The 19,727-nt window shown below is 35.9% G+C and overlaps 1 protein-coding gene across 1 annotated transcript in view; it reads right to left on the bottom strand.

Annotated features, from left to right (window-relative positions):
• Window positions 1–14,006: 14,006 nt before the first annotated feature.
• The window catches only part of C3H9orf85 (chromosome 3 C9orf85 homolog), a 56,178-nt gene continuing 50,457 nt past the window's right edge, over window positions 14,007–19,727 (bottom strand). Inside the window, exons 3-4 of the mRNA XM_028519191.2 lie at window positions 16,353–16,466; window positions 14,007–15,869 (exon numbers count right to left, since the gene is read on the bottom strand). Of these exons, the coding sequence (XP_028374992.1) occupies window positions 15,728–15,869; window positions 16,353–16,466 (256 nt within the window). The 3' untranslated portion in view covers window positions 14,007–15,727. The remainder of the gene's footprint in view (window positions 15,870–16,352; window positions 16,467–19,727) is intronic.

The following is a 19,727-nucleotide window of genomic DNA, read 5'->3' as shown; positions in this document are numbered from 1 at the left end:
CTGAATCTCACAAATATTCTACCACAGAAGTTCACACCATAATTACAGGGAATCAGAACAGATCAATTTAACAAACAAGAAGAAAAAAGAAGAAGCCCACGAACAATGAGAAAACAAAGAAACAACCCCCAATTGAAGGGAACCGAGGAAGCATCAGGAAAAATGCTAAATGAAATAGAGGCAACTCAACTATCAGATAGTGAGTTCAAAACAATGATTACCAGGAAGTTCAATTAACTCACAATGAGCTATCAGAAATTAGAGAAAACTACATCAATCTCACTGCAAACTATATAAACACGAAAAAGGAAATAGAAACTCTCAACAAAGGTCAAGAGGAAATGAAGAATACAATTTCTGAACTGAAGAACACAGTAGAAGGAATGAAAAGCAGGGTTGATAAGCAGAAGATCAGATTAGCGAGCTAGAGGACAAAGTAGAAAACAACAACCAGAAAGAGCAAGAAAAGGAAAAGAGGCTCAGAAAGAATGAAGAGGGGTTAAGAGAAATGCAAGACAATATGAAACATAATAATATCCATACAATAGGGATACCAGAAGAAGAAGAAGAGCAAGGGATTGAAAACCTAGTTGAGCAAGTAATGAAGGAGAATTTCCCTAATTTGATGAGAGAAAAAGTCACACAAATCCAGGAAACACAGAGAGTCCCAATCAAGAGGAACCCAAATAGGCCCACCTCAAGACACATCATAATTAAAATGGCAAAATTTCAAGACAAAGAGAATGTTAAAGGCAGCAAGGGAGAAACAGGAAATAACATACAAGGGAGCCCCAATAAGGCTAACAGCTGACTTCTCAATGGAAACACTTCAAGCTAAAAGAGAATGGCAAGAAATCCTCCAAGTAATGAGAACCAGAGGTCTGCAACCAAGGCTCCTATATCCAGCAAGGCTCTCAATCAAGATAGAAGGCCAAATAAGAAGCTTCCCAGACAAAAGAAGTCTAAAAGAATACACCTCAACCAAACCAGCTCTGCAAGAGATTCTAAAAGGACTGCTTTAAGAAAGGGAAAGAAAAGAGAGAGAGAGAGGAACACATGTACATAAAAGACAATGAATAAGTACCTATTAATAATAACCTTAAACGTAAATGGATTAAATGCTCCAATCAAAAGACACAGAATAGCTGAATGGATAAGAAAACATGACCCACATATCTGCTGCCTACAAGAGACCCACCTCAGATAAAAGACCTACACAGCCTGAAAGTGAAGGGCTGGAAACAAATCTTCCAAGAAAATGGACAGGAAAAAAAAAGCCGGGGTAGCAATACTCATTATCAGACAAAACAGACTTCCAAAAAAGGTCCATAAAGAGAGACCCAGAAGGTCACTTCATAATACTCAAGGGAAGAATCCACCAAGAAGACATAAATATTGTAAATATATATGCACCCAACATAGGAGCACCCAAATACATAAAGAAAATCTTAGAGAAATTCAAGAAAGATATGGACAGTAACACAATTATAATGGGAGATTTTAACACCCCACTATCAAAAATGGACAGATCTTCCAAACAAAATATCAACAAAGATATTGTGGCACTGAACAATACCCTTGATGAAATGGGCTTTAATGATATATACAGAACCCTCCATCCAAAAGAAGGTAAATATGCATTCTTTTCAAATGTACACGGAACATTTTCAAAGATAGACCACATGATAGGACACAAAACAAGCCTCAAGAATTTCAAGAACATTGAAATCATGCCAAGCATTTTCTTGGACCACAGGGATTGAAGCTAGAAACCAACCCCAAGGAAAAAAACCCAAAACACTCAAAATCATGGAGATTAAGTAGCATGCTATTAAACAATGAATGGGTCAAGAATGATATTAGGGAAGAAATCAAAAGGTTTCTGGAAACAAATGAAAACGAACTCACAACAACCCAAAACTTATGGGACACAGCCAAGGCAGTCCTGAGAGGGAAGTTCATAGCGATACAGGCCCACCTAAGAAGGTTAGAAACATTCCAAACAAGCAACCTAACCCTACATCTACAAGAACTCGAGGAACAACAACAAAGACTGCCCAGAGCAAGCAGAAGGAAGAAAATAACCAAGATCAGAGCAGAATTAAATGACATAGAGACTAAAAGCACAATTCTAAGGTTCAATGAATCCAAGAGCTGGTTCTTTGAAAAGATAAACAAAATCGACAAGCCTTTAAGTAGACTCATCAAGAAAAAAAGAGAGACGACCCAAATAAACACAATCAGAAATGAAAGAGGGGAGATTACAACAGATACCACAGAAATACAAAGGATTATAAGAAATTACTACAAAGAGCTGTATGCCAAGAAATTTGAAAACCTAGGTGAAATGGACAAATTTCTAGAAAAATATAATCTTCCAAAACTCAATGAAAAAGAAGCAGAAAGCCTGAACAGACCAATAACAACAAAAGAAATTGAACCAGTAATCAAAAAACTCCCAACACACAAAAGCCCGGGACCAGATGGTTTCACAGGAGAATTCTACAAAGCATTTAAGGAAGAGCTAACCCCTATCCTTCATAGACTATTCCAAAAAATCCAAAAAGATGGGAGTCTCCCAGACTGTTTTTATGAGGCCAACATCATCCTAATTCCAAAACCAGATAAAGACACAACAAAGAAAGAAAACTTCAGGCCAATATCACTGATGAACATTGATGCTAAAATCCTCAACAAAATACTGGCAAACCGCATCCAACAATACATTAAAAAGATCATACACCATGACCAAGTAGGATTCATTCCAGGGATGCAAGGATGGTTCAATATTCGCAAGTCAGTAAATGCAATACATCACATAAACAAAAGCAAAGACAAAAACCACATGATCATATCAATAGATGCAAAAAAAGCATTTGGTAAGGTACAGCACGCATTCATGATAAAAACACTCGGCAAAGTGGGAATAGAGGGAGCATTCCTCAACATAATAAAAGCCATATATGAGAGACTTACAGCCAACATCATACTCAATGGGCAAAAATTAAAATCTTTTCCACTAAGATCAGGAACAAGACAAGGCTGTCCACTTTCACCACTTCTATTCAATATAGTGCTGGAGGTTTTAGCCACAGCGATCAGACAAGAAAAAGAAATAAAAGGCATCCAAATCGGAAGGGAATAAACAAAACTGTCACTGTTTGCAGATGACATGATAGTATACATAGAAAATCCTATAGACTCTACCAAAAAACTGCTTGACCTAATCAATGAATTTGGCAAAACAGCGGGATACAAAGTCAATATCCAGAAATCAAAGGCATTTCTGTACACCAACAATGAAACAGTAGAAGCAGAAATCAAGGAAAAAATCTCATTTGAAATAGCAAAAAGAAAAATAAAATATCTAGGAATAAACCTAACCAAAGAGGTAAAAGACCTGTATTCAGAAAACTACACAACACTGAAGAAAGAAATTAAGGAAGACACAAACAAATGGAAACATATACCGTGTTCATGGGTTGGAAGAATTAATATCATCAAAATGTCCATACTACCCAAAGCAATTTACACATTCAATGCAATTCCTATTAAAGTACCAATGGCTTATTTCACAGACATAGAACAAACACTTCAACAATTTATATGGAATTATGAACGACCCTGAATAGCTGCTGCAATTTTGAGAATGAAGAGTAAAGTAGGAGGGATCACAATACCTGACACTAAACTATACTACAAGGCCACTGTAATCAAAACAGCCTTGTAGTGGCACAAAAACAGGCACATAGATCAATGGAACAGAACAGAGAGCCCAGAAATAAACCCAAGTCTCTATGGTCAATTAATATTTGACAAAGGAGACAGCAACATAAAATGGAGTAAAAATAACCTCTTCAACAAATGGTGTTGGGAGAACTGGACAGCCACATGCAAAAAAATGAAACTCGAGCACCAACTTACACCATATACAAAAATAAATTCAAGGTGGGTAAAAGACTTAAATATAAAACGTGACACCATTAAAGTCCTAGAGGAGAACGTAGGTAAGAAAATCTCAGATATTTCACTCAGAAACTTTTTTACTGACTTGTCCCCTAGAGCAAGGGACATGAAGGAAAGAATAAACAAACGGGACTTCATCAAAATTAAAAGCTTCTGCACAGCTAAAGAAAACAGTATCAAAATTAAAAGAGAACCAACTGTATGGGAAAACATATTTGCCAATGATACCTCAGACAAGGGTTTAATCTCCAAAATCTATAAAGAACTTACAAGACTGCACTCTAAGAAGACAAGGAAACCAATTAAAAAGTGGGCAAAGGACTTGAACAGACACTTCTCCAAGGAGGACATACAGAAAATCCAAAGACACATGAAACGATGTTCAATATCGCTAGCTATCAGAGTAATGCAAATTAAAACCACAATGAGATACCACTTCACACCAGTCAGAATGGCCATCATAAACAAAGCAACAAACAACAAGTGTTGGAGAGGTTGTGGAGAAAAGGGATCCCTAGTGTACTGCTGGTGGGACTGCAGACTGGTACAACCACTATGGAAAGCAGTATGGAACTTCCTCAGAAAACTAAAAATGGATCTGCCTTTTGACCCTGTGATTCTACTGCTGGGACTCTATCCTAAGAATACTAAAACACAATTCAAAAGAACCTATGCATCCCAATGTTCATAGCAGCACAATTTACAATAGCTAGATGCTGGAAGCAACCACGATGCCCATCAGTAAATGAATGGATCAAAAAACTATGGTACATTTACAGAATGGAATTCTATGCAGGAGAAAGAAAGAAGGAGCTCCTACCCTTTGCAACAGCGTGGATGGAGCTGGAAAACATTATGCTAAGCAAAACAAGCCAGGCAGTGAAAGACAAATACCATATGATCTCACCTTTAACAGGAACCTAAATAACCAAACAAAGAAACAAGCAAAACATAACCAAAGACACTGAAATAGAGGTCAGGCTGACAGTGCCCACAGAAGAGAGTAGAGGGAATTTAAGGGGACAGTGGGAAGGGTTCACGGGAACAAATTTAAAGGACACATGAATAAAAACTAAGGGAAGGGTGGTAATGGGAGGGAAGTGGGGAGGGGTTGGAAGGGGGGCTGGATTGGGAGTAAAAAGGAGAAAACTGTATTTGAACAATGATTAAAATAAAATAAAAAAAATAACTGATACGAACTCATTTTTAAATAAACAGTAAAGACTGAAGGACTCCCTGATGTGGAACAAAAAGCACCCATTCTCGATGTGCACAAAACTTAGTGGGAAAAGATCCAAAAGTGGATCTAGAACAGATCAAAATGATTCTCACCACTACAGCGGGTCTATTGCCATTCTCTCAGGAAGAATCGGAGGCTGATATGAGAATCCATATTATGACTTTTATCATTTGCTGTAAACGCCATTTTCATTATTGAAGGAAGGTCCACTTAGTCTTTTGTTTTCTTCATAAAGTCTGTAGCTGAACTACTACCTCCAACCATGTTTATTTATGTACACACACAAAAACACACACATATACATGCTTACTCAATCACAGGGATCCCACTTTTACTTAAAAGTAACGGAGACCATTTCTTCACATTTTCAGGAAATGGCGTTCCCAGCCACTGCCCAGAATCATACGGGACGGGTCCACAGTAAATCCACCACAGAGGGAAGCAACACCTCCTCACTTCAAATTTCATATTAACTTACCTCTTGAGGCAAGGTGTTGGATTCAGGTCTCTACATGTTTTCCAAGTCCAAAGGTCTGTTCACGTGAAACTGCACACATGGCTACTCTAGAAGTTTCGTAAGTGATGCCATGTGTAGCTGGTGGCAGGTGGGGCCAGGGGAAGGATATTTGTCAGGCTTCAGGACTCCAAGCTTCCATGGCTACCAGAGGGATTATTATGTCTCCACACTATTAATTCCTTAATGTGAAGCATATTTTAATTTAATTTTATTTTGTAGAAGATTTTATTTATTCACTTTTAGAGAGAGGGGAGGAGAGGGTGAAAAAAAAGAAGAGAAACATCAATGTGTGAGAGAGACATCTATCAGTTGCCTCTCATGCGCCCTAACCTGGAGCCCTGGCCCACAACCCAGGCATGTGCCCTGACTGGGAATCAAACCAGTGACCTTTCGGTTTCCAGGCAGCAGCTCAATCTACTGAGCCACACCAGCCAGGGCTGAAGCATGACATTTTTAAATTGAGACATATTTATATGTTATGTACATATAAATAAAACTAGCCACAAAGTTTCATAAAGCAACATAATATTAAAAATAGGCAAAATATACGATAGACATTTCACTAAAAAAAATAAACCACTAGAAGATAACCATGTGAAAAGATGCTGATTCAACATCATTACTCACTATGGATATGTAAATTAAAACCACAATGAGACTGGACACCCAATGGAACAGCAATAACCAAAATGGATTGACAATTACAAGCACTGATGAAGGATTCTACCTCCTCAGTAAAGAAGCCTCATACACTGATGGCAGGATTGTAAATGGTGTAGCCACTTTGGAAAACAGTTCTGTAGTTGCCTAAAAATTAAACATACATTCACCATATGATCCAGCAATCCTATGCCTAGGTATATATACCCAAAGAAAATGAAAACATGTCCACACACTGGCTTCATAAGCAAATGTTCACAACAGTATTATTCATAATAGCCACAAAGTAGAAACAATTAAAACTTGAGTGGGTAGCCTGGCTGGGTGGCTCAGTTTATTAGAGTGGCAACCCGTACAACAAAAGGTTGTGGGTTCGATTCCCAGTCAGGGCACATACCTAAGTTGCAGGTTCAATCCCCAGTCGGGGTGTGTACAGGAGGCAACCAATTAACATCTCTCTCTCTGTCCTCCCCTTCCCCTTTCTATAAAATCAATAAACATATCCTCATGTGAAGATTTTTAAAAAACCCTTCTATTTGAAAACATTTTTGAATGGATAAACAAAATCAATATGTTCATACAATGGAATACTATTCAGCAATAGGAAAAATACATAATTAATAAACTGCTTATACATGTTACATGGATATATCTCCAATGTTTAAAGTCAGACTTAATGACTATATATTTTATGATTTCATTTATATGAAAGGTTCATAAAAAGCGATTTTATAGACAAAGAAAGATTAGTTGCTTGGGGCTGGTGGTGGGAATGGAGAATAACTTAAACTGAGCAAGACAGGCCTTTGTTAGGTAATGGGAATGTACTAATAAAACTGGATTGTGGTGTTTACTGCACAACTCTGTAAATTTACCAAATCATAAAGTTATACACTTAAAAAGGGTGGATCTTATGGCATATAAATTATACTTCAGCATTTAAAAAGTATAGAGACAGAACTATCACTATACTGTGGAAATGGCTTTTATAGAATTTTACAGAATTTACAGTACAATGAAGGCTGATACTTTTATCATTCGTTCCCAACCAGACTGAGTTCCCTTTTCTAACAGCAGAAACAGTGACAATCCTGCATACTTGAATTGAACGTTTAATATAATTTCAAGAATACTATGGATGCCCTGGCCGGGTACCTAAGTTGGTTAGAGCATTGTCCACACATGCTAAGGTTGTGGGTTCAACAGTTTTGTGTCCTAATGCAACACTGAACAACTAAAGAGCAAAATTACTACTTTAAGTTCATTTCCATGGTGTTTTTAGTCATCTCCGCAGTCAGCTTAGAGCTGGGAAAAACATGACTGATTTTGGACTATAGGCATGGCCCACATGTGGGCAAAATGTACTTGACAAGTGCATCACAAGAAAGGAGGAAGTTGTATGACTTCCACTGTATGTCCAACATTACAGGCAAGGACAGTATGCCCCAACGTGGCTTCCTTCCACTGGGATTTTCTTTTCTGCAGGATATCCTCTCTACTTTACGAACAGTGGCACAGCATCATTAAGTATTCCCAGAACCACCAATTGAGGACATCCCACATATAAATCAATCACTGAATAGGATCTGAAATGTACTATTTCCATTGCCAAGAAACGGATTCCGAAATCGTTTCCAAATAATTTATAAGAAATACTTGTTTGCTTCAGTAAGTCTTGCTTTTGTCACTGTCCACTGACTGCCACTCACGCTGCCCCTGCCTTATTCAGCTGACAACCACAAGTGTTGCGAAGGCGAGGAACACAGGAGAAATCTACTTTAAAACAGTAACTGTTTAGTTGCACTTCCAAATAGTATGATCAGTATGCTTTTGGGTGAAGTATAATAAATACACTATTCTTCCTATGTTTTCAGATGTTTTAGACACTCTCAATGTATTCATTAAATATTTTCCCAGAATAACAATGGACCTATAGCTTTAAATTTAGAGTACTTCACCAGAAAACACACTGTGTGCACTATTTAAAAGAGTAGTTTGTCAGTTTATCTCCTATTTCCTGTCTCTGTGGACATGCTGTAATATCCTGTTAAGGGACGTCCTAACCTCAGCTGATCCTGGCAATTTCCCCAGGGCCAGTTCATTTCCTGTATCAGTACTTCATACTTCTGTTCCCCATGTTACTATAATTTTTCTTCATAATGGTAAAAGAAAAAACCTCTTACAGATTAAAGAAAGTAAACACCATATATGGAGCACCTACTATGGGCCGGGTGCTATATACAAGGTAAATTTAATACAGTGATCTTACACTGTAGAAATCACTGTCCTCATTTTACAGGTAGGGAAGGTACACACAAGGAAATCGCATATAGGTAAGGAGAGTGAACCACAGTCACATGACCAGTAAGAAGCACACTTAGGATTCAAACAGATGTGCCTCCTAGACTCCTGCAGTGCCTCTAACTCCTGTTCTTCCTGAAGTCAAGACGGATGTTTGTCTCAAGGCATGGATTTGACAACAGTATGCTATTAATTTTTTAAATTAAGTATTATAATTACTTTTGAAACCAGCCAAAATTTATATACAATAACGTGAACAAATCCTAGGTATTAAATTTTGTATTTCTATACACTGTGTGAACATCACCTAGATCAAGATCTGGGCAGTTTCAACACTCCAGCAGGTTCCCTCATGCCCCTTCCTGGTCAATCCACCATAAATTAATTTTTATTATATTTGAACTTCATATAAATGGGATCATAAAGTATGTGGATTCCTGTTTTTTGTTTTTAATCCTAGTCAAAGGACAGTTTTCCATTGTTTTTTTTTTTTTTTTTTTATAAGAGAGAGGAAAAGGGGCAGGGAGTAATGGAGAAACACTGAAGGGACAGAGAAACATCAATTGGCTGCTTCTCATAGGCTCCCCGACCTGGGATGAAACCCACAAGCCAGGCATGCACCCTGACTGGGAATCAAACCCACGACCTTTCAGTGTACAGGATGACACTCTGACCAACTGAGCCACAACAGCCAGGGTGTTGTATGTGGATTATTTTGTTCATCATATCTGCGAGGTTGATCAATGGACAATGTATAAAATGGAAAAGTTAATTGATATAGTTCAAATTACTGTTTATGGAAGTTTCAAAAACTTCTAAACCAAATTTTGGTGAAATATCACTTAGTCAACTTCTTAACACTTTGGTACTATTTGTATTTTTGAATCTAATGTATTTTTCAAAAACTTCCACATTAATACCACGTACCAACTACATGTTTTATGATAATGTAAATAATTTCCTTTAAAAGCAAACATACTTTTTAAGATTATAAAAAAAATTTCAAGCTAATATCGAGTCTATGGCCATAGCACCCTGAACTCACTCAAGCTTGTCTGAGCTCGGTGAAGTTAAGCTAATGTAGAAATAAAAGGTGAAACTTCATGTGTAATTTTATGCAGTAATATCTTTTGAAAGCCTGGTGCTTCAATTACTTAAAAAGTCTTACATATGACATTTGGGGATTCATAAGTTTTTCTGTATGTATACTTACAAATTTGCAGGATTCCTTAGTATAGAGCTGAGTAAGTAATCTCAATATACTGCCCCTGCTTCATAAGGATTGCCAGTAAAAATTGTGGAAAATTGTCTTCAACACTCAATATTACTAAAAAATGTGACATAATGATTGACAAAAATCTATGCCCCAAGTATGGTGACTGCCAGAGGGAAGGGGCTGGGGCAGGCAGAAAAGGGTCAAGGGGAAAACGTGACTTGGGGTGGTAAACACACAATACAATACACAGACGATGTATTACAAAATTTACACCTGAAACCTACATAATTGTATTAACCAGTATCACCCGAGTAAATGCAATATAAAATAAACAAATAAATAAAAATGAAAAAACGTAGCTTTTAACCTGGACAATCATTCAGCACAGGATTAATGGTACGAGGGAAGGAAAAGACCTAGAAAGAGGGACAAGGAAGTGACAGAGGTGTGTATAAGTTAATGTTACCAATTTCACCTAGAAAATGAAAAAAAAATAAACATTTAGGAGCATAAAATATTTTTAATTTTATATACATGTGGTTGAAATAATAGGCTTTGTTGCCACAAACACTTGGTTTGAAACCCAGATTTATTATCTTTTTTTACTTTGGCAAGTTATTAAACCTCTGAGCCTTAGTTGAGTCACCTGAAAAACGGAGAATACTCACTCAGAACATTGCTGTTTACCTTACCTGATAAAATATATATATATATGGATAAGCACCAAGTACATATAAAAGCTGTTTTTTCTCTCCTAATAATCATTACTGTATTAGGAGACAATCACTACAACTAACCTGCCCAATACAGCTACAGATATATCCAGAATTGTTACAAACAGTTATATTCCTTCTATTATGCAAGTAAGTCTCACAATAAAGTGACATCACCTAATTAGAAAGATTACAGGGGTTTTGATTCACACGTAAAAATCAACAGTCATGGGGGAAGAATTTTGAAGAAGTGAGGTAAATTCAGCTGCATGAGTAACAATTAAAAACCTAAGTACCCTCCAATGATGACTGTGACCCAACAGTTCTTCGGAAAAAAAGCTCTCCTGGCTGGCATAGCTCAGTGGATTGAGCGCGGGATGGGAACCAAAGTGTCCCAGGTTCGATTCCCAGCCAGGGTACATTCCTGGGTTGCAGGCCAGAACCCCCAGCAACCGCACATTGGTGTTTCTCTCTCTCTCTCTCTCCTCCTCCCTTCCCTCTCTAAAAATAAATAAATAAAATCTAAAAAAAAAAAAAAAGCTCTAAAATGTTTAAAATAACAATGGGAATGACACTGTGACAGGGCCCTGTCCGCCGATTCCTGCAACAGGGGTGAGGAAAACGGTGACCTTCTCCAGTCAGCAACTCACCTATTTTTACGCACATTGCCCCTGGTGTGCAGGACAGGTTCGGGGATCAGAGGAGCGCAGAGGGTTAAAACCCAGGCCTAAGTTTCTGGCTGTATGCCAAATTATTTAACCCCAGTTTCTCAGCTGTAAATGTAAATGATGACAGTTATCACTATACAAGGCCATAATAAACATTCAATGAGCTTATCATGTAAAGGGCTTGTTGAGGGCAGTGCCAGGATATGTTAAGCACTCAATACATGTGCCCCTTGCCTTCCAGGACACCCACCCTTTCTTGATTTTCCTTCCACCCTCATCACTCCTCAGTCTGCTGAGCTGCATACACACAGGGGACAACTCCAGGAGTCCCAGCAGAGAACTGCTGTGAGAGGCTCAGAGCTAGACAGGGACTTAAGAGGTCACACAGGCTGCAGTTGGGGCTCACCCAGAGCGGAGATCCTTGGTGAACACCCCTGGCATCCAGACACCAGAAAATACATGCCTACGAATAAAGACAACACTTAATGAGTAAGAGACAGAAATGAGAAATTCTAGAAACAAGGGCAAAATTGAAATAGACCACCCCTAACTAATTTGAAGCCCAATTTTGACAGGCTCAAGGTGATCTACAATAATTTATTTTTAGAGGAAGCTTCTGTAATGCATCACACACAACTTCTAGCATACAATAAAAATTATTAGATATGCAAGGCAGGGGTAGTGACCAATAACCAAGAAATAAAATAATCAACTAAAAGCAAACAAAAATGAACAAGAACTGCACAATAGCTATAATTAATGTCAAAGAAAACAGAGAAGATGGGAAAGATAGGTAACATGCAATATTTTAACAAAATTAAAATCTATTTAAAAAGAATCAAGTGTACGTTTTAGAACTGCAAAATTCAGCATCCAAAATTAAGAATTTATTAGATGGGTTTAGAAGCAGACTGAACACGTTAAATCTATTATGTAGCAGATAGAATTAATAAGTGCAAAGAAAGGCCAATGGAAAAGATACACTGAAACATGGGAAAAAAATGGAAAAAAGCAAGCAGAGCATGAAAAATACTTGAGTCAGAGTCAAACAGGTCCAACAGTAAATGTAACTGGAGTGCCAGAAGTAGAAGCGAGAATTAAAAAAGTACTGGAAGAAATAATGGCCAACAATTTTCCAAGTCTGCTTAAGGACATTAACCAAAAGATTGGAGGAGCTCAGAAAACCTTAGGTAGCATAAATAAGAAATTCACACCTTACAAATCACAGTAAAATGCATAAAAACCAAAGATAAATATTTGAAAAGCATATGATCATACCTCTTAGGGTTCTCTAATCACTCCCTTCCTTGCTGTTACCTGGCACTTTACAGACCTCACCACTGTTCCCTTGGCTAGGGACACTCTTCCCCAATGTGTCTCTCCAGACACCCTATTTAAAAGCCACAGTCTACTCCCTACCCACTTGTGCACCCTCCTTTCCACCCCATCCATGCCCTTAGACTTCCAGTCACCCTACCATGCCTTATTTTCTCTCATAAAGCTCTACCTTCTAATATATGATTTACTTATATTTACTACTTATTGTCTGTCTCTACCCACTGAAAGGTATTCTCTGAAGGGATAGGTATCTGTTCTGTTGATTGTTGTACCCTAGGTATCTTGAGCAGTGCTTTGCACATGTAGGTGCTCAAAAATTATTTCTTGAATACTATTACCATTATTATTCCAAGCCCTTTTAATCACCAAATAACTTGTTCATGCCATGTGCTCCATATAACATTCTCATAGCTTTCTCTATTTACCTTTAGAAATGCTTTTGACAGGTGCTACAATGGTAATATAGGGCAGTAGTTAAATAAAAAACAGACTCTGGAGCCAGATAGCATGGACATACAAGTTACAGGATTCCACATACACACATTCTCCACCCTATACATATGTATTCTTTTACAGAATATAGGCCGACAACCTATACATACTCAGAGTAGCAATGATGTCAATTTGTAGTGCTCTTATAGGTTCCAAGCATTTTTACATATTAATGCACTTAATCCTTCTATCACCCTGATGGAAACCAAGGCACAGGAAGGTTAATCTGTATCAAGTCAGACAGCTACTAAATGACTGAGGCAGGATTTAGATCCATGCTGGGTTCTTATTTTAAAAAATACTTTTTAGATTAGAAAGGATAATTCCTAAAGAAATAAAAGTGAACTACATAGAACACTTAAATTTAAGTCTGTTAAAAGAAAGCAAAATGACCTCTCTTAGCATGAAAGAATGGAATGCAGATATTAGTAGATGTCACTAGGTGATGCTCTTTGTTCAGTTTCCCTCTTGGTTATCTGAGGAATTATAACTTATTCAGGTGGGAAAACACTTATTCTAGGCCTAATAATAATTTAGTTGTCTATTAACCACAAAAGTTACACAGTCCAGAAAATAAATTTATATGCAACCAGGTAAGCCACACAAACTGGGAAAGAAACTTTCAGTAAGACAGCAAGCTTAGATTATTGAGACTTTCACATAATGAACATGGTACCTCTCTCCACTTATTTTTATCTTCCTCTATCTTTGCCTCCATTTTCTGTAATGTCTTGAGAAAATTTTATACTTTTGTCGACAGAGTCCTTCAGTATTTTTAAAATTCACTTCTGGTTGACATATTTTTGATGCCACTGTAATGTTATCTGTCTTTATTTTTTTACATTGAAATATTTTAAAGTGAATTGAAATTACACCCTTAAATATTTAGTATGCATTTCTTAAATAACATTATTAAAATAATGCCTTAATAGCATCTAATAACCAAAAAACCAGTCAAAATGTAAAATAAGAGCTCAAACTTGGTACTGGAGAAATAAAAATCAATGAGGCAAAGACATACATCACACACATATCAAGTTGACAAAATTTGCAAGTCTGATACCAAGTATTGGAAACAACACAGAAACACTGGAACCCTAACACTGGGGGAGGGAGATAACAATCCTTCTGGAAAGACAGCTTGGCATTATATTGTAATACTGAAGACGTATAAACCTGATACCCTCAACCGCTGCTAGATTCACATATACAGAAATGTATACCAAGAAATAAGACATGTTTCAAAAAACACATAAAACAATGGTAACAGCAGTATTGTTTTTAATAGAAAAAAAACTGAGATTAACTCAAATGTCCCTCAACATAGACAGTATAAATAAATTGTGCTATGGAAACACAATAGAATAAAACAAGGTAATGTCAAATGAACGAATCAGGGCTCTTGTAACAACCTGGATCAATCTCACCAATTTCATAATAATGAAATACAGAAGAGATACAAAATAACATGCATAGTATAAGTCTGTTCAAAACCAATGCCTGCCACTTACTATTTTCAAACGGCTCAGCAAATAAAATGCATATCCATTTCCACCCATTCAAATGCAAATAAATAAATAAATGAAACATGGCAAATTGTTAACAAATATGAATCTAGGTGGGAGTATACAGAGGTTCATTGTATTATTTTGTTACTTTTCTTTAGGTTTAATATTTTTTGAGGTAAAAAGAAAAAAGTTCAAAAATTAGATAAAGCTGATTTATATCGTTTAGGAGTAGTTTCTTTTTTTCTAAAGATTTTATTTATTTATTTTTAGAGAGAGAGGAAGGGAGGGAGAAAAAGAGGGAGAGAAACATCAATGTGTAGTTGCCTCTCAAACGCTCCCCTACCAGGGACCTGTCCTGCAACCCAGGAACATGTCCTCACTGGGAATTGAACCAGTGACCCTTTGGTTTGCAAGCCAACACTTAAACAACTGAGCCACATCAGCTAGGGCTGTTTAGGAGTAGTTTCTTCATCTGGGAATAGATGTGTTTTCTTTATAATTATTTATTAAACTATACATATATATTATATGTGTTTTCTGTATGTATACTTCACAGAAAAACAAAGGTAAATAATGGGATGATGTATATAAAGATACCTTTCAAAGAAAAAACTTCTATACTTGTTAAACTTATTATTAAAAAATAATTATAAAGCAACCAAACATTAAGTAAGGGGGCTTTTTTAATGTGGGTCATTTACTTGATATCAATTTATTAAAAAGTACATACTGAGGACCAATTTTTGAAGCTAGCAGTAATAATGTCATCTGATTTTTCCATGGGACAGTTCTTATATAACCATCAATTCTGAATCTTGTTTACTCTGATATTAGGTAGTATATTTTTCTAAATAATTACCATGAGCTGAATTTGATATCCCAATCCTCACTTTGGCATATGTTACTTAAAAATTTATTAAGAATTTAACTCTGAATTAAAGTTTTATAATTATTCATATCATATACAATTTATACTGTCCATGTACAAATATGGCCATTTCTATAGGTTATTCCAAATTCTTCATTAGAATTTCACAGTATTTTCTGGTAAAATCCTCAAAGTCAAAATGTTCAGAATTTCATGTTTTCACATTTTTAATATATTAATTTATTTGTCATCTTCTTCTGCGTCATCTAAATCAATATCAAAATCTAAATCAGCACTTTCTTCATTTCTTCTGCAGCTTTTTCTATGGCTGGAACGTGGGTTATTTTCAATGTCTTCTGTCTTTTCTGGTTCTTTATTAAACCTAAAGGTGGAAAGAAAATCTGTTTATTTCTTAGGCTTTTACTATGTAACTGTGTAGACTGAAAAAAACTTTACACTACATTTCCTGATTAATAGAAGACTAATCAAATAAGTATAGAGAAAAAGATCCTTGAAGATTAATTTAACTCAAGATCCAATGGATTATAATACTGCTAATAAAGTATGCTCAAAGAAATCAATGCATAATGTCCATTAAAGGAATGTTACCTAATTTTCAAGGAACTTTTCTGTAATGAGTTAAGAAATATGAACCTTCATGGGTAAATATTTTAATTTTCTAAAAACGTGAACTTTTACTTTTATTGTAATGATAAATTAAGGCTTTTTCCTTATGGTAGAAAAAGTCTATGTTAGTGTGATATACTACAACTTAAGACTCTCAGAGCTACTGAATGCTTCCTTAAATAAAATTCACTTATCAATTACTAAAAGAGTAAAACCCAAACATAAAAGAAATACTCACGGAATAACAATGTCTTCTTTTTTCCCACATTTTGCACAAACTTCAAGTTCACAGGCACATGGTCTACACATTATGTGATAAGAATCCTTCACTGTCTTTTGTAAACATTTAACACTAAAAGTGGAAAATGAAATCAAACATTAATTTATGTTAATTATCTAAGATTTATTTGATAAAATGAGGAAGTACAACTAAATGTATAGGTAAAAAGCCTAAAAACAAAACTCCTAGATTTCAATTTCAGTTAGATATTTATCTTATGTAACTTTAGTTTCATTATACAGCATTTTTAGATAATAGCTCACAGATGCAAAATAACAATATTACTTGAGATTTATCTACTTTTTTTATTAAATACTTTTGAATTTTATTGTCGTTCAAGTACAGTTTTCTGCCCTTTCCCCTCACCTCTCCTCACCCACCCCATATCTACTTCCCTAGAGCCTTAAAAAAATGTCATTTGCACAGAGACAGTTTTACTTCCTCCTTTCCAATGTGGAGGCTATTTATTTCTTTTCTTGCCTAATCACTCTGGCTAGGACTTACAATACTATGTTGAATAAAAGTGGTGAGAGCATGCATCCCTGTCTTGTTCTGATCTTAGAGCTTTCCGTTGTTGAATATGATATCGGCTTTGGGCTTGTCACATGTGACATTTATTACATTGAGGTGCTTTCCCCCTATATCTACTTTGTTGTGAATTTTTATCATAAATGGATGTTGGATTTTGTGAAATGCTTTTTCTGCATCTATTATTAAGATGATCATATGATTTTTACCTTTCATTCTATAAATGTGTCACATGACACATTTCGATGATTTGTAGACGATGAGCTACCCTCACATTCCTGGCATAAATTGCACCTGATTATGGTATATGACCTTTTTAATGTACTGTTGAATTTAGTTTGCTAATATTTTGTTGAGGATTTTTGTATCTATACTAATCAGGAATACTGGCCTACAAATTTCTTTTCTTTTGGCATCCTTGTCTAGTTTTAGTATCGGTGATGCAGCCTTGTAAAATGGGTTTAAAAGTGTACCCTTCTCTTCTATTTTTTGGAAGAGTTGAGAAGGGTTGGTATTAATTCTCTGAATGTCTGGTAGAATTTGCCAGTGAAGCTATCTGATACTGCACTTTTGTTTGTGGGGAATTTTTGATTATTGATTCAGTCACCTTACTAGTAATCAATCTATTCAGATTTTCTGTTTCTTAATGATTCAGTCTTGGTAGGTTGCATGTTTCTAAGAAGTGATCCATTTCTTCCAGGTTGTCAAATTTGTTGTACTTTTGTTCAGAGTAGTCTCTTGTGATTCTTTGTATCTTCTGTGGTATCAGTTGTATATTTATTTATTATTTTATTTACTTGATTCCCCTCTTTTTTTCCTAAAGATTTATCAATTTTGTTTGTTTTTTAAAGATTTATATTTAAAACTTTATTTTCTATTTACTGATTCTAGAAAGATGAGGGCGAGAGAAAGAGCCATTGATCCCGTTGTCCCACCCCTCCATGCACCCATCCGCTGACTCCTGCATGTGCCCCAACTGGGGAGCAAACCCACAACCCCTGCGCATCACGATAATGCTCCAACAAATGGGGCCACCTGGCCAGGGTGAGTTTTGTTTATGTTTTTAAGTAACCAGCTGTTATTAATGTTTTCTGTTATCTTTTTAGTTTCTATTTAACTTATTTCTGCTCTGATCTATGTTAATTCCTTCTTTCTATGAATTTAGTACTTTGTCCTTCTTTCTCTAGTTTCTTGAGGTATAAAGTTAGGTTGTTTAAGATTTTTCTTGTTTCTTGATATAAGCAGTTATTGCTGTAAACTCTCTTAGAACAGTTTTTGTTGTACCCCATAACTTTTGGTATGTTGCATTTCCATTTTCATTTGTCTCAGGGTTTTCTTTTTTCTCTCTTGATTTCTTCTTTGACCCACTGGGTTATTCAGTAGCATGTGGCTTATTCTCCACAAATTAGTGAATTCGCCAGTTTTCTTCTTGTAACTGATTTCTAGTTTCACACCACTGTGGCTGCAAAAGATGCCTGACATGACTTAATGTTCTTAAATTTTTACCACTTGTTCTGAGGTCTAACATGTGATTTATCCTGAACAGTATTCCATGTACACTGGAGAATATATATTCTGTTGCTTTAGGACAGAATGTTCTGTATATATCTATATAATACTGTTAAAATGCGGATACTACAATACCTAAAGCAATATACAGATACACTGCAATCCCCATCAAAATTTTGATGGCCTATTTCCCCACAATAAAACAAACAATCCTAAAATTGGTATGTAATAGGTAAAGACCCGATGTAGCCAAAGCAATATTGAGGAAAGAAAAACAAAGTTGGAGGTATACTGCTCCCTAATTTCAAACTATATTACAAAACTGTAGTGATCAAAATAGTATAATATTGGCATAAAAACAGACATATAGGTCAATGAAACAGAGTAGAGAGCTCACAAATAAATCCACACATGTATGGTCAATTAATTTATCACAAAGAAGCCAAAAATACATCAACAGTAGCTTCCATAAATGCTGGGGCAACTGGACAGCCACATGCAAAGGAAAGAAACTGCATCACAATTGTACACCATCCACAAAAATTAACTAAAAATGGATTAATGTCTTGAATGAAAGACCTGAAACCATAAAACCCCTAAAAGGAAACAAGCTGTAAGCTCTCTAACTAATCAATCTTGGTGATTTATTTTTGGATTTGACATCAAAAGTAAAGGCAAAAAAATAAATAAATAAATAAGTAGGACTACATTAAACTAAAAAGCTCTGCAGAGCAGAGGGAAACTATCAACAAAATAATGGGGAAAATACTGGAAAAACATATACCTTTAAGGAGTTAATACCCTAAATACATAAAAGGACTCTACAACTTAATAGGAAAACAATCTGATTAAAAAATGGGCAGAGGATCTGAATAAGTATTTTTCCAAAAAGATAAACAGGTGGTCAACAGGTATATGAAAAGATGTTCAACATCACTAATCATCAGGGGAATGCAAATAAAACTACAATGAGATATTCCTTCAAAAAACTATTGTCAAAAATACTAGAAATAACAAGTGTTGGACAGGCTATAAGAAAAAGGGAACCCTTGTGCACTATTGGTGGAAATGTAAATTGATACAGCTACTATGAAAAATGGTATGGAAGTTCCTCAAAATAACTAAAAAACAGAACTACCATATGATCCAGCAACCCACTCCTGGGTATTTATCTGAAGAAAACGAAAACACAAACTCAAAAAGATATATACACCCTCATGTTTATTGCAGTGTTGTTTATAAAAGCCAAGAAATGGAAACAACCTAAGTGTCCACTGATGGATAAAGAAATGTGGT

Source organism: Phyllostomus discolor, chromosome 3 (assembly GCF_004126475.2).
Source record: "Phyllostomus discolor isolate MPI-MPIP mPhyDis1 chromosome 3, mPhyDis1.pri.v3, whole genome shotgun sequence".
Taxonomy (NCBI): domain Eukaryota; kingdom Metazoa; phylum Chordata; class Mammalia; order Chiroptera; family Phyllostomidae; genus Phyllostomus; species Phyllostomus discolor.
The sequence above is the reverse complement of the archived record's forward strand: the minus strand, read 5'-3'. Positions and strand labels throughout refer to the sequence as shown.